This window comes from Cinclus cinclus, chromosome 23, assembly GCF_963662255.1.
Source record: "Cinclus cinclus chromosome 23, bCinCin1.1, whole genome shotgun sequence".
NCBI classification, from domain to species: domain Eukaryota; kingdom Metazoa; phylum Chordata; class Aves; order Passeriformes; family Cinclidae; genus Cinclus; species Cinclus cinclus.
In genome coordinates, this window is record NC_085068.1 from 2,088,495 (window position 1) to 2,100,454 (window position 11,960).

The 11,960-nt window shown below is 54.3% G+C and overlaps 1 protein-coding gene across 1 annotated transcript; it reads right to left on the minus strand.

Moving 5' to 3' along the window:
• Positions 1-433: 433 nt before the first annotated feature.
• Positions 434-11,960, minus strand: LOC134052873 (protein-arginine deiminase type-2-like). The gene is made up of 16 exons (XM_062507593.1): positions 11,854-11,960; positions 10,120-10,306; positions 9,973-10,042; positions 9,760-9,821; positions 9,538-9,655; positions 8,888-9,013; positions 6,731-6,909; positions 6,464-6,567; positions 6,131-6,242; positions 5,952-6,059; positions 3,772-3,923; positions 3,131-3,275; positions 2,520-2,613; positions 1,708-1,793; positions 1,443-1,571; positions 434-667 (listed from the first exon to the last, which is right to left on the minus strand). Exons 1-16 carry the CDS (start codon positions 11,958-11,960, stop codon positions 434-436), a joined length of 2,013 nt encoding a protein of 670 aa, XP_062363577.1.

Consider the following 11,960-nt stretch of genomic DNA (forward strand, 5'->3'; position numbering starts at 1 on the left):
GTGGCCCAGCTTGGCATCAAGAGTGAGAAATCAGTAACCAGTAGAGGACAGTACGCTAATCAATGAAGAGAATTATTAGAACCCATGACCAGTAATTTCTTTGTTTAAAATGTGTGAATAAATGAAAACATTTTGTATTGATGTGGATGCTGGAGCTCTGTCAGCCGCACGCAAAACCCTGGCTGAGAATAAAATGACACCAGACTCACCAACACTACAAAAACAGTGTTGGAGACAATTTTGGAGGATTTAGTAATACCCCTACCCTTCCTCACCCCTTTGAACGCTTCCCTCCCAGTTATTCCCCATGATTTTTAAATTCCCCAGCCTCTTCCTCACAGCAAATTAATTTATTAGGCAAATCGCAAGCAACACACACTGAGGGTGAAGACAGAGAGAGAAGGAGGAAGAAGAGGAGGAGGAGGAGGCCTGGCTATGGCGTGAAGTGCCACCACTTGAAGGCGAAGGGGCGGCGTTGGACACTGGTGCCACAGCGCACCTCGCCCAGGCTGCCGTGGTACGAGGCCACATCCTCCAGGAAGCAGCAGCGCAGCCCTAGCGGCTCCAGCAGCGCGCGGATCCGCCGTTCCAGGCAGCACTCGCCTTCTGCGATGGGGCCAAACGGCTTGGGGATGCCCAGGTCCCTGGCCAGGACAATCATGGTGACCTGCGGGGTGACATCAGGGGACAGCAGCATCAGAATGGGTGACACTGAAGGGTTTGGGGATGCCCAGGTCCCTGGCCAGGTTGATCATGGTGACCTGCGAGGTGACACTGAAAGGTTTGGGGATGCCCAGGTCCCTGGCCAGGTTGATCATGGTGACCTGCAGGGTGACACCGGGGAACATCAGCATCAGAATGGGCGACACTGAAGGATTTGGAGATGCCCAAGGGCTTGGGATGCCCAGGTCGATCATGGTGACCAGCAGGGGGACACTACACCAGCGGTGTTGGGATGGGTGAAGCCAAAGGAAAGACACTGATCACCCTCCTCCACCCCCCTCAGCACCACTTTTTGCAGCTGCCCTCCCTCAGGATTCTCCCCTTTTATCATTATCATTTTATCATCACCCCTTGCAATTTCACCACTTTATTTTTTTTTTTTTTCAAAACCCCACTGCAAGCACCACAAAGCCACCAAGTTGTGTTAGACCTGTGTTTATCCATGCCTGCCTGGATATATTTCCTTTTGCTACAACTCGAGTTTTCTTTTTGGGAAAACTTTGGAGAAAACATGCCTCTAACCTTGCAATTTCACTGCCTTGAAAAGGTTTTGCCTCAAAAACTCAAAGTCACCAAGCTGTGTTAGACCTGTGTTTATCCAGGAGATATTTCCCTTTTTCAGATAGCTGACTTTTCTTTATCAGGAAAACTCTGGGGACCCATCCTGGCTGACTGAGCTGTTTCTTGGGGAGGACCCGAGGGTGGGAACCTCCCCTTACCATGTTGGGGAAGTAGGGAATGGCTTTGCCCTGCTTGTCCAGCTTGAAGAGGGCTGGCAGGTCAATGATGTCCTCCTCCAGCAAGCCCAGCTCCTTCTTGAGGATATCCCTGTTCCAGTCGATGCAGCGCTGCAGGGGATGGAGCAGAGCAGAGAGGGGCCCAAATTCCACCACTCTCTGCCATGGGGAGGGGTTTATGCCATGCTGGGGTGGTTGCTGCCAGAAATGGGGGTTGTGACCCGGAGTGTCACATTACCTGCATTACCTGCACATACTGGTTCTGCTGCGCCAGGATGTCGTTGGAGAGCACCTTGTTGATGGTGACGCGCTTGGTGTCAGTCCCCGAGTACCCTAAACACGTGAAACGCCCTCAAAATGCAGCAGCAGTGGCAGGAGTCTGGCTTGAGGTGGGGTATGGAGATAGGAAAAGTCCCCAAAATCCCAGTCTCCTGAGGCTAGGATCAAAGCTTGGGAAGCTGAGGGGAAGAAATCTGTGCCCGTTGGGGAGAGCGTTGGAAAAGTCCTGTCATCCATTCTCCTGCCCATGGGAATCCTCTGAATTTCTCCAGAGCATCCCCCTCCATGGGGTCATCCCTGTTCCGGGGACAGCCGGGTCCTCTTAGTGATCAGAGGAACCCTTGGAGATACAGAGACCTTCTTCCAAACCCACCATGGATCAAAATTGCAATGAAAGGGGAAAAAGCCAGTTCTAATCTGGACACTAGAGCTGCTGGTTGTCCTGCTCTGTGCTGGAGCTCCATATCCTTGCCAATATGGACACCTTCTCCCAACCCCGTCAGGGATCAAAATCACAATGAAAAGGAAAAAGCCTGGTGCTAATCTGGGGGGACACTAGAGCTGCCAGTTGTCCCACTCCGTGCTGGAGCTCCACTGGCATTTCCAGAGGCTCCATCCCAGGCAGCAAACATCCCCTCCACGCAGAGGCCTTTATCCCTGCCATCCCACTCGCTTTCCTGAAATAGGGCTGGAGAAGGCCGGGGGCGGCAGGCAGGCATCCCGCTGAAGGACACCCAGCAGGGAAAATGTCCCCGTGTGTCCCTGCCTGTGTTCCCTTGCCTTTGAACATGGTGGCTTCTCCCTGTCCCTCCTTCTGCTTCTCGCGGAAGAGCCGGTAGCAGGCGGCCGGACTGGCCAGCAGCATCCGGAATCGCTGTGGGAACAGGGCTGGGGTCAGCTGCAGTCCTGTAGCCCCAGGGACTCCTGCAAAAACCTGAGCTGAAACTCTGAAAAGTGGGAGTCTTTGCTGTTGTCTAGTGCCTTGTTTAACCCATGGAGGGTGTGGGGGTCTAAATAATCCTTTTTTGAGGCATCCAGGCCAAGGTTCACTTTCCCTGAGGGGAAAATCCGTGTCAGAAGCAGGAAAAGCCACAAGAGAGGGAAGAGAAATGTTCTGAAAACCTCTGGGAGATGCTGAGCTGCTGCAAACCCCAAGAAATCTTAAGCCTGGAATTTCTTTGATACCTTTGCGGTATCTTCCCTTCTGTTTGCATTCATTAACAGCCCAGCAAATCCCTTTCTTTGTGCTCACATCCCTCCTTTTGGGGTGGGGAATGAAACCCAAGTAAATGCTGTCTGGGGGTGCCAAAAGAACGAGCTGCATGGTTTTCCCAGCGAGATTGGTGTCCTGGAGGAGGAGCCCTGGGACAGCACGGGGCATCTGGGGGTACCTTTTTGTCGGAGGTGGGGACAAAGGTGACAAACTCGTTGATGTTGCCCATGGCCAGCCAGTCAGAGTAGAGCTCCACGGGGGGCTGGACACGCTGGGCGTAGAGGAAATCCCGCACCAGCCTGGTCATCCTGCGGCCTGCGGATCTGGGGGGAACATTCCCATCAACATCTGCCTGGACACTCGGATTGGGGGGATATTCTCATTAACATCTGTCTGGTACACTTGGATTGGGGGGATTATTCCTATCAACATCTGCCTGGACACTTGGATTGGGAGGACATTCCCATCAACATCTGCCTGGACACTCGGATTGGGGGGATATTCTCATTAACATCTGTCTGGTACACTTGGATTGGGGGGATTATTCCTATCAACATCTGCCTGGACACTTGGATTGGGAGGACATTCCCATCAACATCTGCCTGGACACTCGGATTGGGGGGATTATTCCCATCAACATCTGCCTGGATGCTGGGATAAAAATTGCCCCTGAAGCGGAGGAACCCGGGGACCCCCACCCTGTGCAGGCATTGGTTGATTAACTCAATGAACCCAATTACCCCAGTTTTGGTGGTATTTCAGAGTGCTTTGCTCCCAAATCCAAGTTTTCCCCAAATCTGTGTTTCCCCCCTCTCTTACGCAGGGAAGCTGCTGCCAATGAGGATCCTTCCCAAGGGATACTCCTTGCCAGCCACAGACACGGGTGGGCTGACCTCCACGTTCCCAAAGGAGTCCAGGCTGGCCACAGCCTCAAAGAGGGGCTCCCTGTGCACATAGCCGAAGTCGGGGCCCTGAGGGAAGAGAAATTGCCCTGAGCCCCTGCTGCTCCTGTGGTTTTGTCCTCCTGCAGGGGGTGGGTGAGCACAGCGACAACCAGGGGACAGGAAAGGCAGGAGGAGAAAGGTCTCGGGGTCATGGAGGGGCAGGAATAATGAGGACAAGCCAGGAACAGAGCCAGGCCTGGAACCCTGGCCAGATCTCCTCTGTCATTCCACACCCCCCCCCCCCCCCTCCACTCCCGCCAAGGTTTAAATGTCCACATTAAACCAGGCCAGGTCTCCTCTGTTCTCCTGCAGCCAAGGTTTAAGTGTCCACATTAAGCCAATTAGGCAGCCCCGAGCAAAGTTCCTGGCTGGCTGTGGGAGGGAGGTGAACTCCAGCCCCCGAGTGTGACTCTGCCCTGGGCTAAGAGCCACCCCAAGGGCTGCACAGCACTTAAATCCTGCTTAAGCCCTGATTTCCAGGATTTAATATATCTGGGATTGAAGGAGCTGTGTGTGCAGGGGTAATTAGTGCTTGACTCCTCGTGCCAAAGCCCGAGGGAGCGTTAAAAACACAGCAAAAATGGTAGGGATGGGCCCAAAATTCCACTTTCCCCATGCCCCAGTTGGAGTTGGTGCAGGCCTGGAGCGCACGGCAACCCCTGGGATGAGATCAGGTGTCCATGAGGTTTGAGTTAAATTCCAGTCACTTATCAGGGTTGGGTTTCCATAGGGATAACCCAAATATACAGGTTGGGAAAAGGGAGCAGGGAGGCCCCAGAGTGCTTCCACCCAGAAATTCCCTTTTGAAAGCGAGGGTGTTCAGAGATGCTGGGGTGGAGGGAGCACAGTTTTCCCAGAGGCTCCCCGTGTGTTTTTGGGGTGCATTTCTGGAGGATGGCCGGGATCAAATCCCTTTCTCCCTGGGTGCTGAGGGAGGGCCTGAGCACCAGCCACCTGCTTCCAACTAATTTCAGTTCAATAAAACCATGGAGCCCTCCTGGTTTCAACTGTCAGGGCTCTGGTTCATCCCAGGTTTGCGGGTCACATTCAAGTCCTATCAGTTCCACCCTGATTTTGAGGGGATAATTCCCTCCCGTCTCCTTTTTCCCTGGCATGGACTTCCAGGGGCTCAGGGTTTGACCTGTGCCCATGGCATTGGGCTAAGTATTCCTAGTTGGAAAATGAGATTGAAAAGGTCGGGCTGGGGATTAGGGCAGGCTTCAAAGCAGAAATTGGAGGATAATATGTTAGCAGCTCCCAAGGCTGAAATTACTGCCCTAAATAAGAGGCAGAGCAATTCCTAAAGAGGGCAGATCCGCGTGGCCACCCAGCGGATTTGCTGGATGAATCTGGAACTGGATGTTCCCATGCCAGGCATGAGAAACGTTGGATTTCAGCACTCCCAAAAGCCCCCAGCCCTCCCCAGAGGGACAAATGCTGGGATTTGTCCTTGTCTCCTGTTCTTGCTGGAGCTGAGGCTGCTCCAGCGCTCGGCTGGGAGTTGGGGACAGTGACTCCATGGCTGCCTGGGGGTGTCCTGCCCTTCCCCAATGGGGATATCTCCAAGGGATTGCCCAATTCAGTTTTTTTCCATACTGGGCTCTCCCAAAAATGCCCCCTCCCAGGCTTGCCCTGGCCCTTTTCCTTGGCCAAGGAGCCCATAGGTATGTTCCTGGCACTGGCTTCACCCTGTTCTCTTCCAAGGAAGAAAACTGACCCTCTCCTGCTTCCCAGGCACGGAGGAGGAAAGGAAAATGCAGCCCATCTGTGGGATGCTCGGGTAGAGAAATCCCATCCTAGAGCTTGGCAGGAGCCTTTCATTCCCAGGGGCATTGGCTCCTCCTTTCCCCTCTGGATCAGAGGTTTTCTGGAGGGCTAGGATGAAGGATGAGGGGATGTGGCTGGAAGTGGCTGGGAGGGAATCTCCATTCTGCTCTCATTTTCTAGGCAATTCCATGCATGGAGCTAAGGGCAAGAAGGATTTTGGAAATGGGAACGTGGGCTGGGTGAACCCCAGGAGCTGCTCCTCAGGGAATGCAGGGAACCTTCTCTCACCAGCAGCTCCTTGACGGGGAGTTGCTCCATCCCTCTCTCCCGAGGGGAGTCCAGCACCACCGGGAAGCTGTTGTGGGGAGCGTGGGTGTAGCCAAGCCTGATCTCATCCTGGGAAGGGAGAAAATCCTGTGTGGGGCACTGGCACGGAAGGGTTTTCCCGGTTTTTGGAGCCCCCCTACCTGCATCCAGCGGTCACCACGGTTGATGTAGCCGAAGCAAACCTTCAGCTTGCAGCTGGCCTTGGCCACCAGACTTTGGATCTCCTTGGTGAACAGGTAGTTGTCCTTCATGCTAGAGACGGTGGGAAGCATGGCAAGGGTGGCAAGGGTGGGAATGATGGAAAGGATGGAAAAGATGGGAAGGATGGGAAGGATGGGAAGGATGGGAAGGATGGGAAGGATGGGAAGGATGGGAAGGATGGGGAAGGATAGGGAAGGATGAAAATTCCCTGTTCCCAGCCCTTTCCTTGCCCAGCCCCAGGACTGGTGGGGCTGGGGAAGCACCACCTGTACCTGCACACAAAGAGGTTCATCGGGGCCAGGGTGTTGGGGGTCATGATCCACGGAGCCACGCGGAACACCACGGTATCCGTGAAGATCGGCGAGTGAGGGATGCCCTGAGGGAACCAAGGAGAAATCAGGGATGTTCCCCACACCATTCCCCCAGATACCCTCCTCTGAGGTAATTTTTTGGGATCGGTTAATGGGATCGCTCTCTATTCTGGCACCATCCCAATCTCCTGGGTGCCCCATTCCTTGGAGTTCCTGGGAGCTCCTGACCTCGGCCAGTGGTTCCAGGAGGCTGGCGTGGATGGACACCAGCCCAGAGAAAGTCTCATCTGGGAAGCACAGCCCCTCTACGAAGAAGCCGAGCTCAGCAGTGCCGCCGGGGTAGGGCACGGCGTGGAACAGCTTCCTGCGACCCAGCACCTGCACATAGCGCTGCCCGAAGAAGGGATCTGCCAGGGAACGGGAAAACAGGGAAATCCCCAGGTTTATCGGGATTATTCACCTGTTCCCTCGGGAAAGGAGCTCCCATGCTCAACAGGGTTGGGTTTCCATAGGGTAACAGGTTGGGAAAAGGGAACAGGGAGGCCCGGGGGTGCTTCCACCCAGAAATTCCCTTTTGAAAGTGAGGGTGTTCAGAGATGCTGGGGTGGAGGGAGCACAGTTTTCCCTGAGGCTCAATGTGTATTTCTGGGGTGCATTTCTGGGGGATGTCCAGGATCAGATCCCTCAGATCTCTGAGGAGATCCAGCTGTGAGAGGCACCTTGAAGCAGGAGTTGAGGGAGTTGGAATTTTGTCGTGGACAAGGGAGATGAGGGGAAATGTCACTGGCCAGTGTTTCTTTGGATGGAGCAGCCCTTGGGAAGGGTTCTCATGGAGTTTCTCCCCCTCCACGGGAGGACAATGCCCCGGACTCCCCCTGAAGGGAGCGATGAGCTCAAGCTCCTCTACAGCACATTCCTGGATGGGTGAGGGATTTCATTCCCAGAAAATAAATCCTGGTGCCCACAGCGAAGGATGAGGAGGGGATGTGCTCTGCAGAGTGCTGCCAGCACGGATAAAGCAGCTGGGTGACCTCCAGTCTAACACCCCAGCCCCTGCTGGCAGCTGGGAATTATTCAATTTTCTGAAAAATATCCCAGTTTCTCTCTCTATTTGTCATTCTTTTAAATAGAAATTATTCAATTTTCTGGGGGAAAAAAAAATCTCAATTTATCTCTCTATTGTTATTTTAAATGGAAATTATTCAATTTTCTGAAAAAACATCCCAATTTATCTCTTTACCCCCTCTTTGTTTAACCCACCAGGGGTGAGAAACACTGGGGAAGCAGGAACCAGAAAAAGAAATAATTTAAAAACAGAGGAAAAAAAGAAAGAAACCCAAACCACATGAAGTTGGCAGCAGTGGGCTCTGTTTCCAGCATTTCCTGAGATTTATTCTCCCTTTTTTACCCCAAAACAGAACCAGCAGCTGGAATTGCCTGGGCAGGGATGGCCTCACATCCCGGGGCTCTCCTGGGAGCCAGAAGATGGAGCCGAACTCACCCAGCTGGAGGAAAGTGAGCCAAAAGCAGCTTCTCTTTCCTCATTTTCACTTCCCAGCCCCTGCACCTGAGGATTTCAGTTTTTAGGGAGCCAAACAAACATTATTTATCTTTAAATCCCCCCCTTTTTAAAAAACACACCGGGCTGTTTGCTGCCACTCCTTTGCTGCGTGGCCTTTGTGTCCCCCTCCCTCTGTTTTTTCACCCCCAGAGTTTTCCACCTGATGGAAAAGAGGGGGAAAATGGGGGGAAATGGGGAAGGGACGCTGGGTCATGGTCTGAAGGGAATGGAGATGACAAGGTCAGAGAAGAAAGGAAAGGAAAGGAAAGGAAAGGAAAGGAAAGGAAAGGAAAGGAAAGGAAAGGAAAGGAAAGGAAAGGAAAGGAAAGGAAAGGAAAGGAAAGGAAAGGAAAGGAAAGGAAAGGAAAGGAAAGGAAAGGAAAGGAAAGGAAAGGAAAGGAAAGGAAAGGAAAGGAAAGGAAAGGAAAGGAAAGGAAAGGAAAGGAAAGGAAAGGAAAGGAAAGGGCTTGTGAGGACCTCAAAATCATCAGGAAGGAGGAGGAAGGGGAGGGGGAAGAAGAGGAGGAAGGGGAAAAAAGGAAAAGGGGAAAAAGGAAAAGGAAGGGGCCAGAAGAGGAAGGGGTGGAGGAAGAATAGGAAGAGGAGGAAGGGGCAGAAAAGGAAGGGGGAGAGATGGAAGGGGGAGAGAAGGAAGAGGAATGGGAGGAAGGGGCAAAAGATAAAGGGGAGCAGGAGGAAGGAGGAGAGGAGGAAGGGGAAGAGGAGGAAAAGGAAGAGGAGGAAGGAAGGGGCTGAAGAGGAAGGAGGGGAAGAAGAAAGGGAAGAGGAGGAAGGGGAACAGGAGGAGCTGAGGAAGGCCTTACTTTGCACATGGAAGACCCCAACTTTGTCGGCATCATTGACAGACACAGAGAGGACGATTTCATAGCCCCGGGGCAGGCGCTGGGGCCCCTCTGTCCTCAGCACCATCTGAGCCATGTCCAGCAGATCTGGGGGCAAATGAAGCTTATTGGGCAGTGTTTTCCATGTTCCCTCCTGGGGTTTGGATCTCCTTCCCAAGAAACCTGCTCTTCCTTCACCACCAGCCTGGGCACCCTGGCAAATCAGAGCTTGTTCCTGTGACCCAAATGCCCTTTTCCCTTCTCCCTGCCCATCCCTGGCATGGCCGGTCTGTGACCTTGGAACACCGCGTGGGCTGAGTTTTCCAGGAATGGGTGGGTGGATTCCTGGCTGCCGGCCTCATTCCTCACCCTACGCTTCTCTCACCTGCGTGGAGCATCCCTGGTCCGTGCCGAGCCAGCCCTGGAACCGCAGCCGTTCCCTAGCCCTGCCTCCGTGCCCTGCCTGGCTCCAGTGAGTTGGCGCGGCATTAATTCCACAGAGATTCCCACGTGGGAAGTTTGCTCAGCAACTGGTGGGGAGCAGCTGGGTCCTGGGCTGAGTCCCTCTCAGGAAAGGTCACAGAAAGGGGACAATGGGGATTTTGGGGACATGGCATTTGGGGAGCCATTACCTTCCCTGTTGAACACCTGCTGGCTGTCGCAGTCCGAGGGCGGAATGAAGGGGAACTCCTTGTCACAGCTGACCAGCAGGATGGCCCCATGTCCCTCTGGTCCCCAGGCCCAGCTCGCCTAAAGCACCCCTGGGGCTCAGCGAGCTCAGGATCCACCGAGCCCGTGGATTTTCTGTGGAGTGGGGAGGGGCTGGGGGGTGGCGGGGGGGGGGGCTGGGGTACCTTGTTGGGGCTGTTCTTTTCCACCACCCCATCCCGATCTGCATCCACATCCAGGGAGATCCCTGTGGGGACAGAGCTACCTCATCCCTGGGCACAGAGAGGGGCTTGGATGCCAAACCCCCAGACCCAGCAAAACTGACTTTGCTGTCCCCATCCCTGCTCCTGCTCCAGGCACGATGGGACAGGGATGGACTCCTGGAGCTCCGGACTCACCAACACCGGTGAGGAACACCCCAGCTTGGTTGATGGGCTTCCCTCCATCTGCGTAAAAGCTGACGGTGACCTGTGAACCCCGAACCCCACGTTGGGGCAGGATGTTCTCCCTCCGTGGAGTCCCACTGCCAGAATCCCACTCCTCACCTTGTTGTCGTTGACCTCGGAGCTGGCCCGGCTCATGCTGAACCTCAGCACCGTCCCCTCGTCCAGCGGCCACCGCGTGCTGGCTCCGGACTCGGCCTCGGGCTCAGCGCGACCGCGGAACAGCACATCCACACTGACCCCCTCGGTGTGCTTCACGCCAAAGGCCACGGCCCCGGCGGGGGCCGCCCTGCCAACAACACCCAGAATTTTGAGGGATTTGCAGGGCCAGCATGGCATTCCCACCGGGATTCATTCACTGCCCGGAGCACGGCTAAGACTGGGCACGCCGGTGTCTCCACGCTCACCGCCGGCACCTTCCTGCCCTGCTCCTGCTCCTGCTCCTGCCTGGGAACTGGAATTAGCCCGGGTTTAGGGCCGATTTAGCCCCTTGAGTGTTTGCAGCCATCTCTGTGGGTAAGGATCTGTAATAATCCCAACCAACCTGGCTTCCCATTTCCATGCAGAAATCCCTGGTTTTTTCAGCCTGGTGTTTAGCAACTCAAAACACCATGGCCACCCCTCTGAGAGGCTTTTCCATGAGGAACTCTCATTTCTGGGGGGTTTTATCCAGCCCTAAAGCTGTCAGTGCTGCCCTGCTCCCAGTCCGATGTGTCCTTGCTCTTCCCTCTCCTGGCTCCTTTTCCTGAGTTTCCCTGCCTTTCCAGGTTATTATTTTTGGGCTCACATGTGAGAGCTCACATTGATCAGGTTTCTCAGATGCCACTGGTCCCACCAAACCTGCACCCTTGGAAAGGGGGGGAGGAAATCCCAGCTCTCCTTTGCTCCCGCCTGGGTGTTCCTTAAATCCTTAAATTACTTTAATTACACATAGAAAAACTGGTTTGGTTTCCTGGTTCCTTGAATGTGGGCATCCCGCTGGGAAGGGGTTTGGCCTGGAGAGGTGCCAGGGGAGCTGGGACTGCACTGCTTGTCTTGAATATCGAGGCTAGGATTTGAAATAGCAGCACCAACCAGAATCCAGCCTGGAATGAGCTTTTAACCTTTTTTTTCCCTTGGGGGGAACAATTGTCCAGAAGTTCAGCATGGGGTTTGTTTTAGGGAAGCAGGGTTGGTGCTGTGGGGATTTCCCACTTTCCCAAGGTTTTGGTTGAGAGATTTTGTGTTCTTCCCTAATTTTGCAGTCCCTTCCCAGGCTCCTGGTCTTCCCTCTGCTCTCCAGCAGCTCCCCGAGGTGCCCCTGGATCTGCTGACCCCAGCGGGTCAGACTGGGTTAGATCCAGGCATGGTCAAAGCTTTCCAGGGATTCTTGCAGCTCTGCAAAGCCCGGGGAGGGTTTTGCCCACAAATTGCATCAAAACGGTGTCAGGATTGTGGGGTTTGGGGAAGCAGAGGGAAAAACGAGGAGCAAGGATTCCCAGAGGGAAAATCAGGGTTGAAAAGTGAGGAGAAAGGTGGAGGTGGAGGAGGAAAAGAAGTTTTGGGGTTCCGACTCATCTGTGGACATAGGTGTAAGCTGCCCAGCAGCTGCGGGGCTTAGGAAAGCAGGAGGAGAAATGAGGAGCAGAGATTCTCAGAAAGAAAAACAGGAGAAAGGTGGAAGAGAAAGGGGAGTTTTGGGGTCTCTCTCACCCACGGACATCGGCATGGATGTGGCTGCCCAGCAGCTGCAGGGTTTGGGAAAACAGGAGGAAAAACGAGCAGCAGGGATTTGCAGAAGGTAAAACGGGGAAGGAGGAGGAGGATGATGAAGGGGAGTTTTGGGGTCCTTCTCACCCGAACACGTCGGCGCGGACGTGGCTGCCCAGCACGCACAGGGCCTCGATGCGGTTCCCGTGCTGCAGCCGCAGCGTGCGGGGCTCCCCCGGCATCTCCCCGGCCAT